Genomic DNA, 25,546 nt, shown 5'->3' with positions numbered 1-25,546 from the left:
ACATTCTGGAACGTAAACAATAACCAAGAAGTTACAAATCCACGTTGATCTAAAAACATAAGGATGAGCACAAAGTTAAATAGAATAGAAAACACATGATTCTAACTATTTCCATTTTCAAAACATTCAGGACACACAGAAGGTTTCCCGACACGCATAACAGCACCGGATCAGGGCCGTCATCGGGCATTTTTGGGCCATCACATCCCACAATGCTAATCCCCAAGGTGCCCTCCACATCTTAAAAAGAAAATAAAACATAAAACAAAATGTCAGAATTATTAAAATATATACTTTTGGATACTCTTGTGGGACACAAAAAAAAAAAAAAAAAAAAAAAGGTAATTAACGTTTTGTAAAATGTAGACTGTCGGGGGAGATTGAGGCCCAAAACACTTCTCACACTTTTTAATGAAAATAAGTTAAAACACTAATAATAATAATTAATAATTTTGTACAGATTGTGTGTGGTAAGAAAAGTACCCCTAGAAGGGTGAGAAGAACGGGACGTATGTTCAGTTATACAGAGGCGATTTATTTGTGCGCATAGTTGGATGGAAAATAAATTTTAAATCTAAATTGCTGCCTCTGATAAATGACTGCAGGAAATTGAGAGAAAATTAAATGTTCAAAAAGAAACATTCATAAAATAGAAAACGTTGGCTGGAAAGCAAACTCTGGTCCAAAAGAGTCTAGTAATTTATACTCCGCTGATGTTCTGTGGATGTCACCAACATACTTGATGGATTTCCTTTTAAATGGTCGCCCCTCGCGAGAGACTTCATGCGTTGTGTACATAACCCCCTGAGATGACAGGGAATTTATAAAGAAGGAACCGTCCAATTATAACAGAACCTGCTGTGACCCAGGAGCAGTTGGCCTCAATATACTTTGGAATTCCACCGTTGAGTGTATCATCGCAAGTCAATATGGCCGCCGTCCCAACTTGGGGATTTTTTAAAATGTTTTTATTTAGTTTCTTGCGTATAAAGCCCTTTGAATTCAGAATCCAATCTGCCTTAATTTCTATATTTCCTTTTTTTTTTTTTTTTTTTTTTTGGAACAAAAGCTAATAAAGTCATAAGACTTTGAGCCATAAGGACACAAAGTATAAATCAATACGTCTGGTGTAGAGAAGGTTCTATGATTCTACGAAATAACAATAATCTGGCCCTGTGGCCATCCAGGTAAAGCTGTAACTATGCGACAAATTACGCAAAAAGAAAATTTTATATACCGCGGTACGGATTCTTTCGGACAGCGGTGAAAAAAATGGTAACATCTGCTAGGATTACACATGTTCCTCACAGGATGGTGGCCACCATGTGGTACGATGGACATGTATCATAGACCACAAAGCTCTCCCCCATCCCTGGCTTCTGAGAAGAAGTTTCCTCATATCAAGGAAGCTTTGCGCTTCTCTTGGTTAAAAAAAAAAGAAAAAGAAAAGAATCTGCCTCGCCAGTACCGTAAAACCCGCAAAACGCCTCCTATTTATGGACAGCTTAACAAAAAAAATACTTGAAAAAGAAAGAAAAAAAACGCGCATTTACACGAAACCGGCGTCCACATGAAAGATTTTTAATTTTGATATTTATTGTCTTTCCCTGAGTAAGCAGTATTCCTTTTTTTTTATTATTTACATTTCTGCCGGAGCCTTGATTATAATTTTCAGGTTTAAAAATGGTTTTATCGCAAACCTCTCATTTACTGGAAGTTTGAAGTACCGGCGGCTTAATGTCTTGCAGATGCCCCCAGGCAAATCGCAGCCGCTCGTGTAGGCGAAACCAAATTTAGATTTTATAATAAAGTTTCAAAAACATGTTTTTCAGGCTTTTTTTTTTTTCTTCTTTTATTGACATTTACATGAAGCTGGATGTGTCATATGTTCTTTCTTTGGTACTCCGTGCATAATAAGGACATTTCATAAACATGTTGTTAGGTTCTTAAAGACCCTATTGTGTTGCTGGTTCTGGGGTCACATGACAATTAGTAAATTATCCTTGAGGTTTTGACCCTCGGCATTGGCTCTTAGTCACATGCTCCTACGCGATAAGTGTTGGCTAACGTATTCATCCGCGTTCTGGGATTTCAGGGGTTAAAGATGATTAACCCTTGGGCTTTGTGATATGTTTCTCGGAACCGAGAATGCATTCGACGTAGCATTCTGTCATCCTCGTGTTAGATCACACCGATACAATTGCCAGAAACGTTCCACAGACGTCTAAAACAGAAGTGCTTAATACAGCAAGAGGACTACGAAAGAGATGTAAAGGCGGTGACCTAATGCTGAGTTTACACAAAAAAAAAAAGAACATTTAATAAAATAAATGGAATTTAGAAGAGGAGAAAGCGGTTGATCTAGGCATAGTTAAATTGGATTTGTCATTTAAAAAGGTTATAATCCCATTTCGCCATTAATGATATAAATAGCGAGCGGCTGCATGTTTATACTTTACATGGATGCCAGCCGGTTCTTGGTTCATTGGCCTGTTTATCACATGCATCATATGCTCCGCTACGAAAATGTGCCGACATCAAAGGGGGATATCCTCGCGCAAGCTGTCCTCCCGCTATGTCTCTCCCTCACAGTATTTTAATGCTCCCTCCCTCTCACTTAAACCACTGCTCTTCCACCCCATCTCCTTTCCTACCAAGTTATTTAAAATACGATATATATGAAATATGAAATACCATATTTTTAATGATATTATACTCATGTTATTTTATTTGTAAATTAGAAATATACTGAAAAAAAAGAGCAGAATCTTTACAAAAATATCTAATCTCAATTGTTCTCCTTTCGCAGAACCTGATAATTGCCATCTTGTAATTTGCACATTATACATTAAAGGTATATATATATATATATACACACACACATATATACATACACACACACACACACACACACGTATATAAAAAAACACACAACACCATACAATACAGAGGGTACTTACAGAAGCTCAGCTGACGACTTTCACAGAATTCGGCATACTGCGTGGAATCCATACTTCGGGTTTGTTTTTCTGCTCTCTACAATTTAAGTGAAAAATATAAAAGATTGATACATAAGGGGACAGGTGATAAATTCTTTAAAATTAAAATAGCGGAGTATAGTTTTCCAATAATTCGGGACCCATTGTTGGGATGTTAAATAAACCAATTATGTGTCTAAAGGTAATTTGCAATATAAATCATTTTACAGTGAGCTAGGATTATGGCTGACATAACATATCGCGGGGTTCTACAGCCCTAAACGTCACAATAATGGGTACAGAAACAGCAGGAAACAGGGTTATAAAATAAATTGTGTGAATGTAACCTTACAACAGCTATAGATAGGACATAAAATCCCATATTTCCTCGATAAAGCCTCACCACACACTAAGCATCCCTCTCCTCGGCCATTTCAAACGCGGGGAGGTTTGGTAAGAGAATGAAACGTCAGCATGTAGAAGGAGGCTAGCGGGCACGCCGTGCGGCAGTTACCTAGTTATCTACACTCGCTGCTTCTAACTTCATACAGACATTATTATTATTATTATTATTATTTAATGTTTTATATAGTGCCATGAAATTCTGTAGTGGAATATAACATATACATATGTTATATAACATAACGACTTTGAAACATCGAGAACGTGACTTTCACTTTGTTGTAGTCCTTGTTGTTGTTGTTGTATCATGGAACAAAATAGTCACACACACACCGATAATGAGTAATAACTTCCTGTCCTACTGTTTGATTTTTAAGTGAAAACACGTTTAAAATTCTAACAGCTAAAATGTAATAATTAAAAAAATAATAAATAAATAAAGGTGGTGATGGCTAATACTATAAATCCCATTTAGCATTCACAATATTTGGACCCAATTATGTTTTGAGAAAATGTAAATATGGATCATTAATAATGTAATATGATCCCATAGAGGCTCCGGATCGTGTTGGGGTTCTAAATCTAGAACCCCAACACACGCACCCCTAAATATCCCTAATACAATGAACCGCAGGCTACTGGAAATCATTTTGTGCCGGCCCTATTAATTATCTGGCATTTAATTTTCACCAGCAGCTATTAATTTATTCTTCAAAGATCAGTATTTGCTGTTGCCCAATGCTAAAAACATGTATCATTTATTTCAATATTGTCTTTGATGAGTAAACGCAACAGATCCTCACCCAAATAAATTATTCCCAGGGTGTTATTCTCTCACCATACAGGCGCATATGATAACAGTTACAGATTATCACATAGAAGGAAATCTTCCATTTGGTAGCTAAAACATGTTTAAAATGAAAAAGCATTTATACACTTCATTTGTACATATTTTGAATGATTCTCCCTACGCCAGATCTAGTTACACAAAACTGTGAATTTAGCAATACTTTTTTCCTAAAATGCTCTCAGTTCTGTTTTTCTTTCTATTTGTTAGGATACACTGAGCCTGGATCCACATGCAGTCAATCAGTAGCAGGAAAGCACTCCCACTGAGATCAACCCCATGAGCAAGAGAGGCAAAGGCTTATGGGGACGCCACCAAAAATGTAGTGCGAGTGGCATTGGGGTAACTGTGTCGGTATATGGTGGTAGAATGACTGTATGGTGAGGGTGTTTGCGTGCGTTTGTGCCAGAATATGGCATCGAGGGTAAGCCTAGGGTTAGTGGAGGGGAAGAGAGTGAGTGTATGTACGTATGTATGTGTGGTGAGAATAAGCGAATGGGTGTAAGTGTATGAATGGGTGTAAGTGTCTGTTAGTTACAGGGAGGGGGCAAAGAAATGCTGCACTCAGATGCCACTTACCAAAGGATTACCCCTCCATCTAACCAAATATCAGCAAACATAAGCACTCGCACAGCTGGCTTTAGCACTTTGGCAGTGGCAATTTCCCGTGCCAATATCGATTAGAAGTACTCCACACTGAGATACACTCGATAAGTGTGTACGTGCATATGAGCACTTAAGAGTTCATTTTTTGGACATATGCCCTGGGAGCTGAATCGCTAACTTGTGAGTCTGATTTCAGAGTGCAATGTTCACTTTGAGCAAGAGTCGGGATTTTTGACAGGTCATTAAATTCAGCCCAATATGTCTGACATCGTTAGTTTTTTGATAATGATGCGTTACACGCTCTACCGTACATTAAAAAAAAAAAAAGCTAAATATTTTTCAAGCCACACGCTGATTTAGGTTTCTGGGAGGGGGAAATGGGACGGTTACAGCAAACCTCTGTGTACTACCTTTTGTATCTAACTTAATTAATCAGATCAAAGCTGCTCCAGAAGGAAGTGTTTCAAAAACAATCTATTTTTGTTTTAGTCTTTTCAGGCAATTAGCTACAGCGGGAACAAGTTAAATATAAAAGAAAACAAAACAAAAAAAACACAAACAATAAGATAAAACATAACCTTAAAAAGTCATTAAAATCAAAAGGAAAATCAAAATAAACGTAAAACGTTTGTAGCCAGGAGGGAATGTTCCGTAACGCCGCCACGGTTCTGTTCCAGAGTCAGGAGAGGACAGGCTCCGGTTAACTCTTTTATTGCTGGAGAAGATCTCAGCAGTCTGCAAAACTTACTCTAATCAGATCTATAAAGCCCATCAGAGTTGCAGCTACATTTTTGGAATACCTAAGTTGCTCAAAGTGAATTTGGTCATGATCTGGGTTTAGCGAATTAACCCTTACAAAAGGTTTAAGCATCTGTGTAGATTTCACAATATAGCGGTCAGGGTTGCCTTCGCTTACACTTTAGCCCGAGGCAAGCCTGCCCAAGTGCCCCAAGCCTTCATGCCTTCTTAGTTGCAGGTGGTATAGCGTAGTGGAGGTCTGTGCCTAGTGAAGACACATCAGGAGGTGGAAGTCTGTGGAGGCGGCTGCGCACGCCACCATCACGCTTCGCACACACCATTACGCTGCGCACACACACCGCCATCACGCTGCGCACACACACCGCCATCACGCTGCGCACACACACCGCCATCACGCTTCACAGACCTCCATTCCCGGGCGGACACTGAGTGGAACCAAAGGACAATTGCCATTGGCCTTGAAGACAAACTCAGCCCCAGGGCAGCTGGCCCTTTTCCCCCTGGTCAAAAGACACAGGGGGGTTATAGAGAAGAGGTTGCCTACCCTGGTCTTATTTGCAGATATTTCTACAACGGTAGCAGATTGTACGTTAGTTACTTTAGACATTTTAGACGCACACTGAAGAATCCGCAGCAACATTCCATAAAAACAAATGTTTTCCCGATTGCGAAAAACGTAGCGTTTCGCGCTGATATCGCTCCATTTGCCTACATAAACACGGGTCGCTGTTATGATGAGAAAGTTTAAAAAAAACAAAACAAAACATTCGTTTGGGATGTCCTTGAGTAGCAGAATATTTGAAAACGTAATCTCTAAAGGGTCACCTCAATATGAAGAGCGCTTGGCTTGAAGTGAAAGAAATCTCATGTGACACGCAAGATATTCCATTAAAAAAATAAAAATAAAAAAAGGGAAAAGAGACAGGGGTGACCTTGTGGATGTCCACTTCGAGCAAAAGAAATAGTGGAAAACTGGACTGTCAACATGAGTTTGTTATACTAACTACTAGACTAAACATCGCTGCCCGGAAAATCTGCGAAAAATTGTTTGTCATTTACCAAACTCTGAGTTAATAATATGTAAAAACTGAGGCGACTGCTACTTTAAGAGAAGAACATCCAGAAATGATCCCTCACCGTGACAGCGCTATAAATAAAAAGTCATAATATTATTAATCTTACTGAACTTGCCTTCAGAAGCTGGAAATATTATTATTACCCATTCGGTGGCAAAGTGCGTTTTCATTTTTGTGTATTTAGGGAAATAGATCTTCCTAATTGTAGTGAATAAAAGCGAAGTGTACGATGCACTACAGATTATACACGCAGGCGGGTTTCCAAGCTGGTTCCTCATGATTGCCTGGAATCTGAAGACAGTACCGCGTTCCGTCCCTAGAGAATCTTACCAAATACTTTTGGCTCATCGGAGCTTTCTGCGCTCATTGTGAGTTATAAAGCAGTGGCGGGCTGCGTATGTTAAATGGAATGGACTGCTCTTTTATTTAGGATATAGAGAAAATTATAGCATCATTAGACAGGCCATACAATGTGAGGAATAGGAAATGTTAATTATCACTTTTTACCATTGTAATACCGTTATGGAATATGTTGGGGCCCTATTAGTAAGATAGGTGCCATCCAAGTCGAACGGTGACATAAATACTTCTACGGACTCTTCTTAACTGGGAAGAGTAATTCAGATATGGACTCCTTGGGCACTGAGCACAGAGATAAGGTCTACGAGAAGCAAAAAGAATAAAACATCTATGGTTGGCTGTCTCATGCAAAGGACTTCTAGACCCGGAAAGTATGTATAGGTGGAAGCAGCCTGATATGACCATAGAGAGGTTTCTTCTGCAACGGCAAGCGAGAAGTCCTCCCAAAAGGCACCGTCCCATGGGGCGAATGAGGTTATCTCTCTTCAGCTGAGCATCTCTCACACGTTGCTAAACCCACTTGCATTAGAACTGGCATGCATGAGGTTATAAATCAGTGTGTTACCGAGTGGAACAGATTCCAAGACTCCCTGATGCCACAGCAGATACTCTTTGGACTAACAGGGCGACAATCGCATTGACCAAAAGATACCAAGATGTGGCATAGATGGCCAAGGACACGCGTGCAGATACAGACACTGACACAGTGCATCGCGGCGTAGGCGACTTCATCACATTTGTTCTGGCAGTGTTATTTTGCACAAAGGCTCTGTGGAGCGTTCCTCCCCTAACACTCTCTTCTGTATGAAGAAGTCTGGTATCCAATGTGTTATGTTTGGCCGTTTGCTAGGAACCACTTCATCAAGCGTAAGGGAACAGGTCCCCGTCAAAGACTACTGCAGGCTGACCCTTAGCTTGCTTAAAGCCTACTCTGCCATCGGTGAGAAAGAGAATGATTAATGTCCAGGCCACCTACCTCCTCCCCGCCAGATGCCCCGGTATCATTCCTGCCACAACGCCACATCTCTGTACTATGTTTCACACCAATGTATCAATGATTGTTGGTGTTGTGACAAAGACATACACATTAATAAATGTTTTGATGTCTAAGATATGTTTCATTATTATTGACCGTTCGTATGTTATAACTGTATATACTTGGCTGGGCTGTTTTTTGTTTTCTGTGCCACAAAATGCTGGTTATTTATAATAAGTGCACCAAAGCTATGTGTCATTCCCCACCAAAATAGGGGATACAGATACTTTAAAGTATATATATATATATATATTATATACATACACGCACACACATATAGTATTACATTTGGGTCTTCATATTTCCTTCTTTAAAAAAAATAAAAAATGGAAACAACGCCATGCTATTAAAAAGCAATCCCATTTGGTGAAACATTAAATAGCACATTATGTATGAAAACAAAGTAAACATTTATCCTGGCACGGGAGAGCGGAATTGGACATTTGATTTACTTGGCAGGAAAGGTAGTACTATATTAGTCTCAAGTATGTAGAAAAGCTAATATAATATTTAAATATTTACCTAACTCGTTACCTTTCTAAGGGTACGCACCGGGGTCTTTGTTAAACGTGGGGTCTTGTACTATGGCACGCCACCTGCCACGCACGTCTGTTAACAGCTGCGGCGACTCTTGTGGCTGGTTGGAGGCCACACAAAGAGTTAAACACATCTGTCTTGAAGCATTGTACTGGGAAAACTAGATCCAGAACCCATTCTTACCCCCAGCATATACCAGCAACAGCCATTTGGCCCATCTAGACTGCCTATTATTCCTGCTGTAAAGACCTTAATCATCATTTTTTTGCCTTATAACAGGAACATAGTATCGGTTCGTACCTTTATTTACCAATATCGTGTATATTTTTTCTATTGGGTATGAGACTTGTATATTTATTACAGCACAGCTTTAGGACCACAGTAGTGGATACTCCAGTGGGCTACGTAACCTATTGGTCTATGCTATTTTTAATCGTCTAATTAGTACATATTGCCTTATGATCATCGTCATTTTGTGTACTACTTGACTCTTATGCAGAAATGTAATATACTATTAAAGAAAGAGGAAAAAGAAAGAGACCAATGAAAAAGAACAATAGCAATGCAGCGCAGTAACATGTATAGAAGAGTAGATCGTAAGCTTGTGAGCAAGGCCCTGTGTACCTCGTGTATCATTTGTCTTAGTCTGTCAGACCCTTTGAATGTACGGACTGTAAGAATCACTGCGAGAATCGTAGATCTTATTTAGTTATAAGATAACAAGAAAATAAAAGTTACTATGCGTGGGAGAGCCTATCCTTCCTATTACTTCTAAAGGGGACATCAAACCAAAAAAAACATAGGCCTGGTCTGTAATAATGTCCCAGTAAGGAAGAGAGTAAATTATTATAATTAAAAATCTTACTTATAAAGCACCAGTAGATTCCATAGCGCTATAATTAAGAAAAGAGGATTATAGTTTAATAACATTACAATTAACTGAACACATGTACACACATAAGACATATGTAGGGTAGAGAAGGATAAAAAGGCTACGCTCTAGTGAGCCCACGGTCCATTAGGAAGTCGAGGGTTGGAATGAGACAGAAGGCGAGTAGCTGTTTGGCAAGAGGAAACTTTGACTTCCAACAGTTGGTGAAGAACGAAGGGTTTGGCGTTCCACAGAAGAACATAGAATGCCAAGTTAATGGATAATGGAGCCAGGAGTAGGACAGAAAGGGCTTCATATCGGGGGGGCAGGGGTTGGGAGCAATTCACGTGGTATTGGATTCTGGATTTATATTCTTCCTCCAACATTTTTTAGCAACGATTTAGTGAGAAAGGAAAGCTATTATTAGCCCCCTTGCCTTCTACATGCATTTGGTCTTATCTCCTGTGCTTTACCCAACACCCATGCCTTCTCCTCTTTCCTCCTCTGTCCGTAGGGCCAGTCTGTCCGCGCGATGCATGGTCATATCCCTCGATCCTGACAATCACTAATTCAGCTAGGGTTGTTTACCGTGAAGTCTGGTGCAAGCCCTGTGGACAACACTTTGCCAGCGTCTGACGAGTCAGGGGCTGAAAAGCTTTGCTTGCTGAACGAAACTGGTCAGGAAATCCAGGCTGGAGATTACCGAACCGGGCTTTGAGAATAACAGCAACAACTGAATTCAGGGTTTCCATTACGCATGGAGTGCAACCAAGTCGACTCAAGTTTCATCTCAAGAGCTAGATGGCCTCTATCCTGTTTAGTTTCATTTAAAAAATAAATAAAATGCAAGAACGATCAAAAAGGTGATGGATGTTAAGTATAAATGTAACACGATTTGTGTCGGCACTTGTGTTAATATGCAAGCATCTCCTAGTGAACACAAGGATTGCCTGGTTTCGACCGGGTGGCTTCGTGTCTTACTAGGCCATGCCTATCATCCATATTTCTGAATACAGAACAAAAACCATGAAATGGAACGGCCCCCACAGCCATGGCTTTGACCCTTCTTTCCAGCCCAATTATCCGTATTATTCAGAAGCAGGAAAGCGATTATAACCCCACACATAACGTATTAAAAAAGACGATTCATTTATCACACGCTGGGGTAACACGGTTAGACACCAAGCCAAAACGTCTTCAAAGCAGATCTGGTGAAGAACACGGTGAAGAACTTAAATAGAGCGCTGTACATTATAACAGAGTTCTAACGGCACGGGCGTTTTTCCGTTACTATGTAGCGATCTCTCACAGTTTATAAATCTGAGTGAAATTGCAGACCTGCAAATAATGAGACATTTTCCCCTCGGAGATCATACAGCATATTTTATATGAAACAGCAGCTCAATTTAAAGGATATCGTACAAAAAACTTTTTTTCTTGGTTTGATTTATATTGTTAATGACACATTGTGGATTATTTCGCCTAATAGCATGAACATCTAAATATATAATATTTCAGGCAGCCGGCAGGTCCTGTGGGTGTAGATGTAGCTGGAAAAGGCTGGAAAGACACAAAAGCACCGCGGCAGAATGCGGTATTGGAGCGGCACGTACCCACAAACGCTTGAAGTGAGGGGTACCGGCTGTGAGTAGGTATCCAGCTGAGCAGTTCAGGCTAATTTTGTAAAAAGTAACAAAGTTTGTGAAAAAGATCCTTAAAACCAGACACACAAACAATAAAGGATCCCCCACCCAGGGCCGGCCCGACAATGGAGCCGAGTGGGGCATCCGCTCCAGGCGGCACTTTTGAATGGGGCGGCACTTCGCCGCTCCAAGCCCCTTTTTTTTTTTAAAGCGAAAGAGAGAGAAAGGGGCGCCAAGTGGTTTTCGCTTAACAAGCTGTCAGTACCCGCTCAGCGCCCCTCTCTCCTCTGCGGCGAGTCTTCCTGTTCGGTCTCCGTGCTGGCTTGTAATGCTGAGTGCCGGAAGATTTCCTCATTTCCAGCGCTCAGCATTACAAGCCGGCACCGAGACCGAACAGAGAGACTCACCGCAGGACTGCTGTCATACCTGCCGTGTCCGCCGCGGTCCCTCGCCGGTCTGCCGCTGGTGGGCGGCGCTTGCGCGCTGACGCGCTCCCGTCTCCTCGGTATGACGTGCCCGCGGCACGTACACTGAGAGGACGTGCCGCGGGCACGTCTTCTCGGTGTACTGTGCGCGCGGCACAGAATGAGGGGCGCGTCGATGTGGCGCGTCCACGACGGACGCATGATGACATGCGAGCCGCCGTGGCACGCCCACGACGCACCAGTGATCATGAGCGAGCCGCCGCGACGAGTCGACGGCACTCGCAGGGTTATGAGCGGGTTGCCGCGACTCGTTCGCGGGGCTCGACTTCGGCGGCATCTGCCGATGTGGCACACCCGCGGCGCTCGCGGGTGTAGCACACGCAGATGTCGGTTTGTTTATTTATTTTTCGCGCCGACGCCATTAGTGTGCGCCGGTCGCGATGACGTCTTCCTATGTTGTTTCTTTTTGGTTGCTATGGTGTTTCCCGCCCTTCTTACTATTTTAACCTCCTGTTCCATTAGTTCATTGCCCGTTCAAAGAGTCACTGTTGTGTATCTCTGGGTTATCGTGAGTTTCTGATTGATCTACGTGTTCCTGACCTTGGCTTTGTTTTCTGACTTCGATTCCGTGCTGCCTGCCCCGACTTTGGCTTGTATATTGACCTTGATCCTGTGCTGCCTGCCCCGACTTTGGCTTGTATATTGACCTTGATCCTGTGCTGCCTGCCCCGACTTTGGCTTGTATATTGACCTTGCTCCTGTGCTGCCTGCCTCGACCGTGGAACTTCCTATACCCGTTGTGCTGAGCTACGCTACCGTCTCTGCTTTGTGGGTGCATAATCCGTGTTGTCCTAGGTCCCGCATAACACATTGAACGGGCCAAACATGGACCCCGCGGAGATGGCAAGTGTTCTCTCCCGTCAGGAGCTGCAAGAACAACTGCTGACGTCTCATTCTTCCCAGCTGCAGTCGCTGTCGCAAAAAATGGACACCATGACAGAGTTGCTCCGGTCTATGGCGGCTGCACCACCCACCAGGTCCCCTTTTGCACCAAGGGAACCCAGTCCCGATGAACAGGATCCTACAGCACGGTTACCACTCCCAGACAAGTATTCGGGAGAACCCAAGGAATGCAGAGGATTCCTGAATCAATGCCTTCTGCACTTCCGGAACAATCCTCGGGTTTTTCGTTCACATGCCAAACGAGTTTCCTTCATCATCTCGTTACTAAAAGGCGAAGCATTACTCTGGGCCTCTCCCTTGATTGAGCAGGGTTCAGAGCTACTCGATGACTGTCATGCCTTCATGGAAGCCCTGCGGTCTGTCTTTGATATGCCTGGCCGTAGAGAGACTGCAGAAGCCTCCTTGCTGGAACTCCAGCAAGGACATAAGACTTTGGCCCAGTACACCATCGAATTCCGCACTCTGGCATGTGAGCTCAAATGGGATCCAGGGGCCTTGAGAGCAGCATACCGTAAAGGACTAAATGAGAGAATAAAGGATGCGCTCTTATTTCATGATCCACCATTTGACCTAGAGGAGTTTATCGCTCTGTGTCTTCGCGTCGATAAACGCATCCAAGAAAGGAACACAGAGAAAGAGAGAAACCGCAAGTCTCGTCCCTACACGCCTCAGTCCTCGCCCCTGCCACCACCGATCGTCACCAGGCCTCCTACTGACGAACCCATGGAGATAGGCACCATACGCCATCTCTCGGACACAGAAAAGACCCGAAGGAGGAACCTCGGCCTTTGTTTATACTGCGGACAAACAGGTCACCTCCTGCGTTCCTGTCCCGTACGTCCGGGAAACGAAAGGGCTTAGGGAGCAGTCGAGGAGAACCCCTAAGCGCGACTATTTCCACTCCTCCAAACCGCATGTTGCTTTCCATATCGCTTAGGTGGCACGACCACACTGTGGTCACCCAAGCGTTCATAGACTCTGGTGCGGCGGGAATGTTCCTCGATGAACAATGGGCAGCACAACATCGCGTGCCCCTGCGTACTAAGAAAACACCCTCAGTCGTTACTACCGTAGACGGCACCCTGTTGGGTCCAGGCGTAGTCACCCGAGAGACCTCGCCCCTTACCATGTTCATCGGAGCTACCCACAAAGAAACCGTAGTGTTCGAAATAATCCAGTCCCCGCATGCGCCTCTCATATTGGGCTACACCTGGCTGCAAACCCACAACCCACGTATCGATTGGCAAAGAGGAGAGATCTTGGCTTGGAGTCCCCGATGTCACCGTCTTTGCTCCGTTCCATGTCGACGAGTAAACCTTGTCCTGGAAATCAAGCCTACAGATCCCAAACTCCTGGTACCCAAGCAGTATTGGGACTTCCTGGATGTTTTTTCCAAAAAACAAGCCGAACGACTACCTCCCCACAGGCCTTACGATTGTGCCATTGACTTGCTGCCTGATACCATGCCGCCTAGAGGGCGTACCTACCCGTTATCAGAACCAGAAAACGAAGCACTGGAACAATACATAAAAGAGAGCCTGGAAAAAGGGTTCATACGGCCCTCCTCTTCACCTGCCGGTGCCGGCTTCTTCTTTGTGTCCAAAAAGGAAGGATCGCTTCGACCTTGTATTGACTACCGAGGTCTGAATCGCATCACCGTTAAAAATCGTTACCCCCTTCCTTTGATCACTGAAATCTATGACCGGTTGAAAGGAGCCACGATTTTCACAAAACTGGACTTGAGGGGAGCCTATAACCTGATCCGCATAAAGGAGAACGATGAATGGAAAACCGCGTTCAATACACGATTCGGCCACTACGAGTACAGAGTCATGCCCTTTGGTCTCTGCAATGCACCAGCGGTGTTCCAGGCGTTTGTCAACGACGTGTTCCGAGACATGCTACTCACGCACGTAATCGTATACCTCGATGATATCCTCGTGTTTTCGCCCAATCTCGACATCCATCGTAAGCATCTCCGTTCCGTACTGCAGAGACTACGCGACAATGGCTTATATGCGAAAGCCGAGAAATGCGTATTCGAACAACACAGCCTTCCCTTTCTGGGATATATCATCTCTGGCAAGGGATTGGAGATGGACCCCGCTAAACTGACGGCTATCACAGACTGGCCGATTCCACGAACCGTGAAAGCGGTCCAGCGGTTTCTGGGTTTCGCGAACTACTACCGGCGATTCATCCGGAACTATGCCAGTATCGCAGCTCCCATCACCGCTTTTACTAAAAAGGGAGCAAACCCCAAGGTCTGGTCCAGCGAGGCCATAAAGGCGTTCCACCTGCTCAAACGAGCATTCATCTCAGCCCCTGTGCTACAACGCCCGGATCCTGCCCTTCAGTACATTCTGGAGGTAGATGCATCAGAGAACGGTGCGGGAGCTGTCCTGTCTCAACGTCATCCGACCACTTCCAAATGCCTCCCTTGCGCCTTCTTCTCGAAGAGCTTTTCCTCTGCCGAACGCAATTACGACGTTGGGAACAGGGAGCTGCTAGCAGTGAAACTCGCCTTCGAAGAATGGCGACATCTCCTCGAAGGAACTAAACAACCCGTCGTGGTCATGACAGACCATAAAAACTTACAGTACATAGAAAGTGCACGGCGAATGAATCCACGACAAGCGAGATGGGCCCTGTTCTTCACCAGATTTAACTACGTGATGACCTACAGACCCGGCTCACAAAACAAAAAAGCAGATGCCCTCTCCCGACAGTTCGACTGTCACCACGACTCCCAACAAGAAGAACCCATCATTCCACAAAAACGCATCCTTTCCTTTCTGTCCTCTGCCATCATGGCTAAGATCCGTATACAACAGGCCCACATCACCGCATCTCAAAGACCCCCTGCGGGACGTCTATTCGTACCACAACGCTTTCGCACCGCAGTCCTGCGTTGGGGACATAACTCATCGCTCGCTGGTCACCCCGGCACGCGTAAAACGGAGTTCCTGTTACGGCAAACGTTCTGGTGGCCTTCCTTGTCTCATGACGTAAACGCGTTCATAGCCGCCTGTCCCCAGTGCTCTCGTCACAAGACACCACACTCCCGTCCCCACGGCCTGTTGTTACCTCTCCCTGTGCCTAGGACTCCCTGGACTCATATTTCCATGGATTTTATAGTAGACCTCCCTGTCTCACGAGGACACACCACCATACTCGTGGTAGTGGACAGGTTCTCTAAACAGGCTCATTTTGTCGCGCTACCCCGACTTCCCACAGCAGCACAACTGGCAGACGTCTTTATACGAGAGGTGGCTCGGTTGCATGGCCTTCCCCTACACGTGGTCTCAGACAGAGGTCCACAATTTATTTCCCGGTACTGGCAAGCCCTCTGTCATAGACTGGGCATTCGCATGCACCTCACGTCTGCCTACCATCCTCAATCCAACGGGCAAACGGAGCGTACCAATCAAACCCTTAAGCAATACTTGCGTTTGTACATCAACGACAGGCAAGACAACTGGTCTTCCCTCCTACCCTTGGCCGAGATGACCTATAACAATTCCCTGCACACTGCCTTACAGTGTTCTCCCTTTTTTGCTGCTTTAGGGTACCACCCTGTCGTCCTACCTCCTCCTTCCTCGTCCCGTGGTGGAGGTTTACCGGCAGTGGAAAAACGGGTATCCGACCTGCGGGAACATTGGAGGAAGCTGGGTGCACAATTGGTGAAAGCTCAGGTTCGAGGCAAGAAAGCTGCCGACAAGGGACGCGCTCCTTCCCCTCGTTATAGAGCCGGTGACTATGTGTGGTTATCCACCAAGCACATCTCCCTTCATCAGCCCTGCCGGTCCCTGGGTCCCCGATATGTGGGTCCCTTTCGTATCCTCAAGCGGGTGAACGAGGTTGCTATGTCCCTTGCTCTACCGCCGTCTATGAGGATCCCCAACACCTTCCATGTCTCCCTTCTGAAGCCTTGTGTTGCCCCCCGTATCTCTATTGCTCGTCGCCCTGCTCCTATTCTCGTTCGTGGTCACGAGGAACACGTGGTTCATCGCGTCCTTGATTCTCGTTGGCACCGTGGCTCCCTTCAGTACTTGATCGATTGGAAGGGTTATGGCCCGGAGGAACGGTCCTGGCTTCCTGCTCGCTCCGTTCATGCTCCTCTCTGTGTCTCCCGCTTCCACGCTCGCTTCCCGCTTCGTCCCGGTCCTTCGCGCTCGGTGCGCGCTCCTGGGGGGGGGGATTGTGTCATACCTGCCGTGTCCGCCGCGGTCCCTCGCCGGTCTGCCGCTGGTGGGCGGCGCTTGCGCGCTGACGCGCTCCCGTCTCCTCGGTATGACGTGCCCGCGGCACGTACACTGAGAGGACGTGCCGCGGGCACGTCTTCTCGGTGTACTGTGCGCGCGGCACAGAATGAGGGGCGCGTCGATGTGGCGCGTCCACGACGGACGCATGATGACATGCGAGCCGCCGTGGCACGCCCACGACGCACCAGTGATCATGAGCGAGCCGCCGCGACGAGTCGGCGGCACTCGCAGGGTTATGAGCGGGTTGCCGCGACTCGTTCGCGGGGCTCGACTTCGGCGGCATCTGCCGATGTGGCACACCCGCGGCGCTCGCGGGTGTAGCACACGCAGATGTCGGTTTGTTTATTTATTTTTCGCGCCGACGCCATTAGTGTGCGCCGGTCGCGATGACGTCTTCCTATGTTGTTTCTTTTTGGTTGCTATGGTGTTTCCCGCCCTTCTTACTATTTTAACCTCCTGTTCCATTAGTTCATTGCCCGTTCAAAGAGTCACTGTTGTGTATCTCTGGGTTATCGTGAGTTTCTGATTGATCTACGTGTTCCTGACCTTGGCTTTGTTTTCTGACTTCGATTCCGTGCTGCCTGCCCCGACTTTGGCTTGTATATTGACCTTGATCCTGTGCTGCCTGCCCCGACTTTGGCTTGTATATTGACCTTGATCCTGTGCTGCCTGCCCCGACTTTGGCTTGTATATTGACCTTGCTCCTGTGCTGCCTGCCTCGACCGTGGAACTTCCTATACCCGTTGTGCTGAGCTACGCTACCGTCTCTGCTTTGTGGGTGCATAATCCGTGTTGTCCTAGGTCCCGCATAACAACTGCTGAAAGGTAAGTACAAGTGTGTGTGGGGGGGGTAATGGTAGATAATAGGGAGGGAGAGGAAGGGTAGATAATAGGGGGGGGGGCGCATTTTAAAATTCGCCCCGGCCCTGCCCCCACCCTTCCCAAATATTACATTTATTACATATTTACAGATTATACATGATTTAGGAACTCACCATATGTTCGCCATCTGAACTTGTCCTTCTCATGATCTCCCTCCCAATTATTGCATTGCTATCCCTTTATAGCGAGAGCTGGGGGGGTTTCTGGGTTTTTTTGTTTTGTTTTTTTTTAATGGATATCTTTTAAGGGTTGAAGGCAATAAAATAACATCAGTGCAAATAAATGATGATACAATGCTATTTTTACAATGTTTCCCTTACAGACGTCCGTTCAAAAATAGTGCTTTTAAATCAGATATACAGGTTGTTTCAACGAATGATTCAAGTAGTAAGCACCCAACATTTCAGGTGCTCACAAGGGGACCCCGTTGCGAGGACGGCATGGTTAGAGGTGGGCAGACACATGGCAAGAAGCGGTGCATTAAAGAAGCACCCATTTCAACCTTCAGTCCATCACAACTGGTCAGTGGTGCAAAATTAAATCTCACATTTTATGGGCTGGCCTGGGGAGATCCCCCGATCGCCTAAACTGGCCAAAGAACCCCACTTTTTAAAACTTCCATAATTATGGTATCCGCCTCTAAAGGACGCTTGGAGTTGGGTAGACTACGCTATGGAGGCTAGGCCGGCTACAGACCTCCCTTATAATCGGCCCATTTGGCAGCACGGCACAGAGGAAGCCTGAGCAGGCAATAGAGCAACCTGCCCCAGATTTTGTAGAAGAGGGCTTCCGCCCTAGGGTTAGTCAGTCCTGAGTACAAGTCCAAATAATACCGTGTGGCAGGGCTGTTTCGATCTATTCAACATGGACAAATATAAAAATCCATCAAAAGCTAGACTGAGTCTGATGTGATGTAAATTGAGACTGGGTCAAACAGTACTTCTTTACTTAAATACGGCTTACATTTATCGATGAATAAATATTAATACATTGCGGTAACAACCGCATTTTACCCTGAAGAAATATCGGCACGGCTGAGAAATACCGGAAGCTAATGCGAGAACGTCCATTAAAACCCACCTTTAAGTTTTAGTATTCCCTTTCTGGATCTAGAGATGGATTTTTCTTTTTAAATGACATCATTTTTCAATTTTGCCTATAATGCGGAAAAAAGTGTTCATCGCACTATAATAAAATGTAATATCCCCGAACTCGTGACTGCATTTCCCGGTACCGAATAACGCTACGAAACGTCGCTCAGCCTTGGAAAATTTGCTATTGTGCAAATCTGTTAATCGCCAAGAAGGTGACAATGATATTTCATCTAAAACCAAATTGTTTAAAGCACAAAACTATATCCTGCTTTAATTAAAGCGTCTTGCTCCCCCCCCCCTTGGCTCCTAAAAAGAACCTTTGTGCAAAGAACCGGAGCGCTAAACGCTCTGCTCCGTTGATTTATAGTTCTGCAACGTACGAGTGTTGGAAGTGCAGTGGAAATCACTTAAAGGATTAGCTGCTAAGGTAGTAAAACTCAAAACTAAAATAAAACATCAAAATGAGCCAGACTTAAGAATGGAATATAAACAATGGAAATTTACTAACCTGCTAGCACAGAGCCAGTAGAAGGCAAAGTTCAATTTCATAAAGTGCAAAGATATTAAACAAAATGACACATAACCTCCCCAAAAAAAACGTCAGATCTATTCACAATAGTGAAAACAGAGCGTTTTGGAGCAAGTGGCACGTTCCTCTACTTCCCGCGGCTGGGTCTGAGTGCGTCTGAGAAGAGTCCTCCTCGGCGCTTGTGGTTGTCCAAGTTGAGCTTCAGGAAAAGATGGACATCACGGCCAAAATGTATCATAGTATGAGAGGTTCCTACTTGTTCCTCGGCTGAGTTGCCTTAAATTATTTTGAACCTTTTGGTTGTTTTACAGCACGGGATTGTACAATAATCTACGTATTACGGACAAAGTGATCGCACGCAACTATCTTGATGATTATACGGTGTATGGCTTGCGTACAAACGCTCTGTAAGCGAAACCACACCGCAACAAAAACATATCCTGTTTAAGCCGTGTTGACGTCAGACGTGTGTGTTTATCATCTGTTCTGGACACGCTGCCATGTTTGTAGGCCCAGGGCAAAGTCTGAACTGAGAGTCTTTGCTCGCGTCCCAAACCACGATTACTGGACGGCTTCGAGGTAATTGATCCCTCAATGAAAGGGCGCTCCGGGGGTTATGCTTTACGATCGGAGGATGTTTCTACGATTTAAAAAAGGTTTTCTGCAAAAGAGGGGGGGGGGACTGTCCGTACACAACCCGAAACACAACAGTGGATACTGCTTTACGGACCCAATTATTGAAAGGAGGATTCAGAGGAGGAATAAGGAAGCTGCTATTTTCTACCCGTTCCTGCTCCGGGAATAAACTGAACCTTCCTTAGTCGATATGCAGCAAAAGCAGCTGGAGAAGATGGACCGGAGAGATCTGTGTAATTCAGAATTTGTACATTTGTCTAATTAAAATGGTTTTTTATTGTCTACAACCAACCTGCGATAAAATATAAAGACGAACGTCTGAATCCACTAGTGGTAAAAAATTTTTATAATCATTCCAACTGGGGGGTCCTGGGACCACCGGAAAACAAATCCATTCACAGACTAAAATTACCGTAGCCCTCATGGCTCAGTGAATGGCGGAAGATTCTCACGCGTTGCCGCATTTTAATTCACGGGGTAACATCTTGGATTAATGAACTCCGGCCCGCTGGGTCATATCGGTTCATGCTTAAAAAGTGATTATTGTACAAACCTTGAGAACTGGAGTTATCACCGTAGCAACCAACGCAATAGTTCATTGCATTGCATTGATAGAACATCAGCAGATTCGAAAGCTGTAACGTTAGGACTGAATATATAGAAAATCGGCAAAAACATGAACACGTCAAGACATGGATAATAGACTTAGTCTATTAATTGGTAGCCAGCAGGCAGATAGCATTGGTTCCTACGGTGCGATGACCACCATAGAGTTAATCTTCTCCATTAGGAAATAATCCTCCCAAAATACATTTTCTATCGTTACCTGGTGGTCTGGAGTTTAATGTAAGTTCCAAAACCTCTCCCTCTCTCCTTAAAATATTTCCACGTCACTCCGGAGCGATCCAGCGGTGGTCCGATGGAAAACCTCCACCGGTACCTTGTAATTATAGGGTTTTCAGTCTTTCTGAAAGCATGGATTGTGGCAATTTGTACATTTCTAGGAAAAAAGTAACTAAAATAAACAGGCAACTGCAAGTAGGAGATATTACTGCTAAAAAAAAATAAAAAAAAAATACATTCGTTTTTTTAAATTGGTTATGGCCATCAAAACGTGAGTTAAAAACCAACATTATTTACTCGTAATATCCAATATTTCCTGATCTTAAGCGATATCCGATCCCCTACCCGAGAAATGTCAATGTGGGAAAACTACCCACCAGATAACAAGAACATGTTTATTTTAGGAGGATATTCTATATTTCCCCAGAATAAAAAAAAGTGATTCTGGAGAAAACTATGTGTAGCCGCATGACCATAGCAACCAACGGTACACTCCTGCTCCATGGACGATAATATTTAAAGTGTCCAGATACGTTGCATAATGGTCTTGTTAAGCCTGCGTAGGAAATACTGCCCTTTGTCGGCCTACACTGAACGACAAGAACATCACAATATCAGTAGGTCAGCGTCAACATTTGGAGTGTTGAGGCTCTCCTGTCGTCAAGTGACCTTCCAGTGGGTGTCAGCAGCGATGCCTACCGGAAGGGAATGCTCAGTCGTTCTGAGCGCCATTACAAACAATTGGTCAGTAGAAAGCCATGCTGGCATCCGCTGGCAGGGGGGTCCAGGCTGTCAATAAACACAGTCAGGACGTACCAGTAGGTCCTAATGGGCATCTAGGCACAGCTTTTAAGAATGTACTGGTACATCTATATGGACGTGAAGGGGTTAATGCCACTTGCGAGGCAGATGACATTCCTTAGTGTGCATTGGGCAGATGAATACGCATGGCTTCACGCTGCAAAAAGCGTAGCATAGGCCCATGTGTTGTGGCTACAATCATTCCATGTTTTTAGTTCTCTATACATATATTTGTATTAGGCATGGATGAAACATCCTAGGAATATATGTGTTTTTGATCATGTGACAGAACCAAGGTCTTTCTGGAATGCTAGCATGTTACATGAACGGCCCATTAGGTTTAGGAAAATTTAAATATTGCCACACATGGTAAAAACTATACCCTAACTGTTATTGTAAAGGGGTATAAAAACTGATGATTAGAGGAGTGAGGTCTTTTCAAGAACCTAAAGCTAAAAAGCACTCAAGCTCCATCGTCCTGCTTCTCTCATCCGTCGTTAATTAGCAATGCGTGCTACTTTGTCTAAAAAAACTAAAATACAAAGAAGCTGAGATTTCATGTCATGGTCACAAAGATACATAGATATTCCAACAAAACAAATAACTGAGACCTGCTCTGAGCAAAAACATACGAGCAGCAGCAGCAGAATTGGATGAACAATGACAGTTCAAAAATTTTTGATAAAAGACAAAAATTGCCTAGAACGGAAAATGTACCTCCATTCGTTCCTGTTTAACTTCATCAATCTCATCGTCTTCCATCAAGGCCAAAAGCTCACCAGTCTGGTCTATGGAGCTGAGGAAGTCCTGGGCCAGTTTCTGTCGTTTGTTGGCATTGGCCGTGCTGTTCAGCTTCTCTGCGGAAAGAGAACAAATCGAAATGGTCCCACACGACGCGCACCTCTGGTACGGCACTCACATAGGTTACTGGGCCTCTTGACTGGACTTGGGCTAAAGGTTGGCATTCTTCCCCATCAGATAGATCCCTGGGAAATCATCCTTACTGACAAGTAGAACATTTTTTTCAAAAGGAGAAATTAGATTATAGACTGATTTTTAGGTTCTAATGATTACAATCAAGGTACCAAATAATGATAAAGGGAAACTGTTACTGACTTGGTTTTTAGCATAACTATTGGGGTGATCTCCCCAGGTAGCTCCATTTACACTACGGAGTACTATATGTAGCTTAAATAGTCTTCAAAACCCAAGATGTATCTGAGAGAACCCCAAACAACCAAGCAGTACCTGGCAGAACCCATAACAAAAACCCAGTAGTACCTGGCAGAACCCCTCCCAAAAAAACCAGCAGTACCTGGCAAAACTCCCCAAAAAAACCAGCAGTACCTGGCAGAACCTATAACAAAAACCCAGTAGTACCTGGCAGAACCCCCCCAAAAAAAACAGCAGTACCTGGCAGACCCTCCCAAAAAACCCAGCAGTACCTGGCAGAACCCATAACAAAAACCCAGTAGTACCTGGCAGAACCCCCCCAAAAAAACAGCAGTACCTGGCAGAACCTCCCAAAAAACCCAGCAGTACCTGGCAGAACCCAAACAAAACCCTGACAGAACCCCAAAAAAAACAAAACAGGCAGAACCCCAAAAAACCAAGTACCTGGCAGAACCCCAAAAAACCCAGTACCTGGCAGAACCCCCCAAAAAACCCAGTACCTGGCAGAACCCCCCAAAAAACCCAGTAGTATCTGGCAGAACCAAAAAAAAAAAAAAAAACAGCAGTACCTGGCAGAACCCCTGGCTGTTTTGGAAAACCTCGGGCTTAAATGAGATATTTTTGTTGCGGGTTTTGTTGCATTGTAATGAATAATAGAAGATGGTTTAATGCTCTTTCAATCCGCTATAAGTGACTTAGTAGCGCAGCATGGTGACATCTAACAGAAATATTTCACATGGAAGCCCCCTTGGGTTCATACACACGTCCTCAAATAAACCCTACATGAAAGTAAGCGAGTTATCTTTATTTGGCCAGTTATGGCGTTTAAGCATTAAGCTCCGTGTTTCGATCATGACATTTTTCACGTTGAATACACAGAACCGTAGCTTTGGAGAATAAGAAAAGTAATGCTGAACAATACAGCCTTTCTGTAATTAGAAAGGGCTTCTATAAGGAGCATGTAGTGCAATATATAAAAAAGTTAAGGGCAATATTTGAGCATGTAGAATAAAATATGAAAATAGTCAAAACTGTACTAATAACATATATATAGATATAAAAAATCTTCACTGTTAATTACTACATAATCCCTTCCAAGGATGCTCTTCTCTTTCCTGTAACGTATTATTTCAGGTGTTTTGAAACTCCTTGCAAGCTACTCTTTTCATAAATGGCAAATACATACAGGGACACTAAAGGTGAAAACTCTGCATAAAAAAATGAATTTATCCTGCTAAAAAAAAACAAAAAAAACCAAAAACGCTATATGTGAAAAATGTATGGAGGCAGCCCGGGGCAAATTCAGATTTTGTGATGAATTTTGTAAATCGGGCCATGAGAATCCCTTGGCGACTAGCAATTACTTTGTAGAAAGTGGCGATGCCCAGCCCCACTGTATATATGTATATACATGGAGCAAAGGGGACAGCATAGACCTGAAATAAATACACCTCCAGCACGAAGAATCCCAATGTTCTCCTGCAGACCTCAAGCTCTGCACATTTTCGGTGATGTTTGGTGGCAGGGTATGATGTCATAACATAACATAAAAGTAACTTTAAACTCCCAAAGAGAGTGATTTCTATTGACTCCAATGTAGAATTTTTCACATTCTAGAACATAATTAGCAAAATGGTTTTCTACCAATCAATTATCTTTTTAAACTTGGATCAGCGAACACAACGTGCCATTGGAACACAGGAGTGATGGGAGTGAGAAAAGAGTGATGGGAGTGAGAAAGGAGTGATGGGAGTGAGAAAGGAGTGATAACGGGCCATTGGAACACAGGAGTAATGGGAGTGATAGAGGAGTGATGGGAGTGATAAAGGGCCTCTGTACGCCTATAAAGAGATTCCATTAAAAATCAGCCGTTTCCAGCTACAACAGTCATTTACAGCATTAACCCCGTCTGCGCTGGATTTCCGATACATTTCATGTTATTTTAATGGACAAAATGTGCTTTCCTTTCAAAAACAAGAACATTTCTAAGCGACCCCAAACTTTTGGACGGTAGTATAATATATAATCTAGCAAAGGTTCCCTTTTAAAAGAAAAATAACTGATAACTTAAACCCTTTTTGTTTTAATAAATATGTTGTACATATATATATATTTTTGCCCCCCGCGATGCAAGAGACACTTTTTCCTGAAAGAAAAGCAACTGCATGTTAAAGGGTAGAGAAACGAGTGCTGTTCCCATTCAAGCGATGGTGGAACGTCGAGGATTCTTTTAATGAAATCACTCATATATTGTAACATAATTCACAACGCGCTCGTGTCGGCAGGCAAGCACGCCATGGATAATTTATTCTGCGTGTGTCACCGGCAACAGCTCCCAAGAATTTGATCGGAACTTTGTGCGGAACGCATTAACAGCTGTCCTCGGTAATAAATTTCAAAGCGATCCTTCCCCCGCCTATTGAATGAAATTATAAATGCTGAAATCAATTAGCCTTTTAATCAGTCCCAGCTCCTCAAAATCTCCCTGAAAGGAAGCGGCACACAAACAAGGATGTTTTACCGATTCCTCTGACAAGGAGCCAGACACAATGTAATCATTGTCTTGTTCGTAAGCAACCAAAAAATAAAATAAAATAAAACTAAATAATTTTTTATTTTTTTTTAAATCGCCAGCGTAGGAATAGCGCAGGCGGGACCTCATGCGCAGCCTACCTTCCATATCCTCTTCTTCTATGCCTTTAAGTATTTTGGATTTGTAGTCACGAAAACCCATGTATTTCAAGAGTCTTCTGAGCTTCTTCTGAAAAATCACAACACATTACAACATAATACAGATGGTGTTACCTCTAAGGTGAATAC

The 25,546-nt window shown here is 44.0% G+C and overlaps 1 protein-coding gene across 1 annotated transcript in view; it reads right to left on the bottom strand.

Moving 5' to 3' along the window:
* The window catches only part of SUPT3H (SPT3 homolog, SAGA and STAGA complex component), a 73,812-nt gene that overhangs the window by 4,723 nt on the left and 43,543 nt on the right, over positions 1–25,546 (bottom strand). The window contains exons 4-6 of the mRNA XM_089499214.1: positions 25,400–25,487; positions 22,271–22,410; positions 2,961–3,036 (exon numbers count right to left, since the gene is read on the bottom strand). Coding sequence (XP_089355340.1) covers positions 2,961–3,036; positions 22,271–22,410; positions 25,400–25,487 — 304 coding nt within the window. The remainder of the gene's footprint in view (positions 1–2,960; positions 3,037–22,270; positions 22,411–25,399; positions 25,488–25,546) is intronic.

This window comes from Sceloporus occidentalis, unplaced genomic scaffold, assembly GCF_023333645.1.
Source record: "Sceloporus occidentalis isolate IW3139 unplaced genomic scaffold, rSceOcc1.0.p SCAF_131, whole genome shotgun sequence".
In the NCBI taxonomy this organism is placed as follows: Eukaryota; Metazoa; Chordata; class Lepidosauria; order Squamata; family Phrynosomatidae; genus Sceloporus; species Sceloporus occidentalis.
Note: the sequence above shows the minus strand (reverse complement) of the source record. Positions and strands in the feature narration are given on the sequence as shown.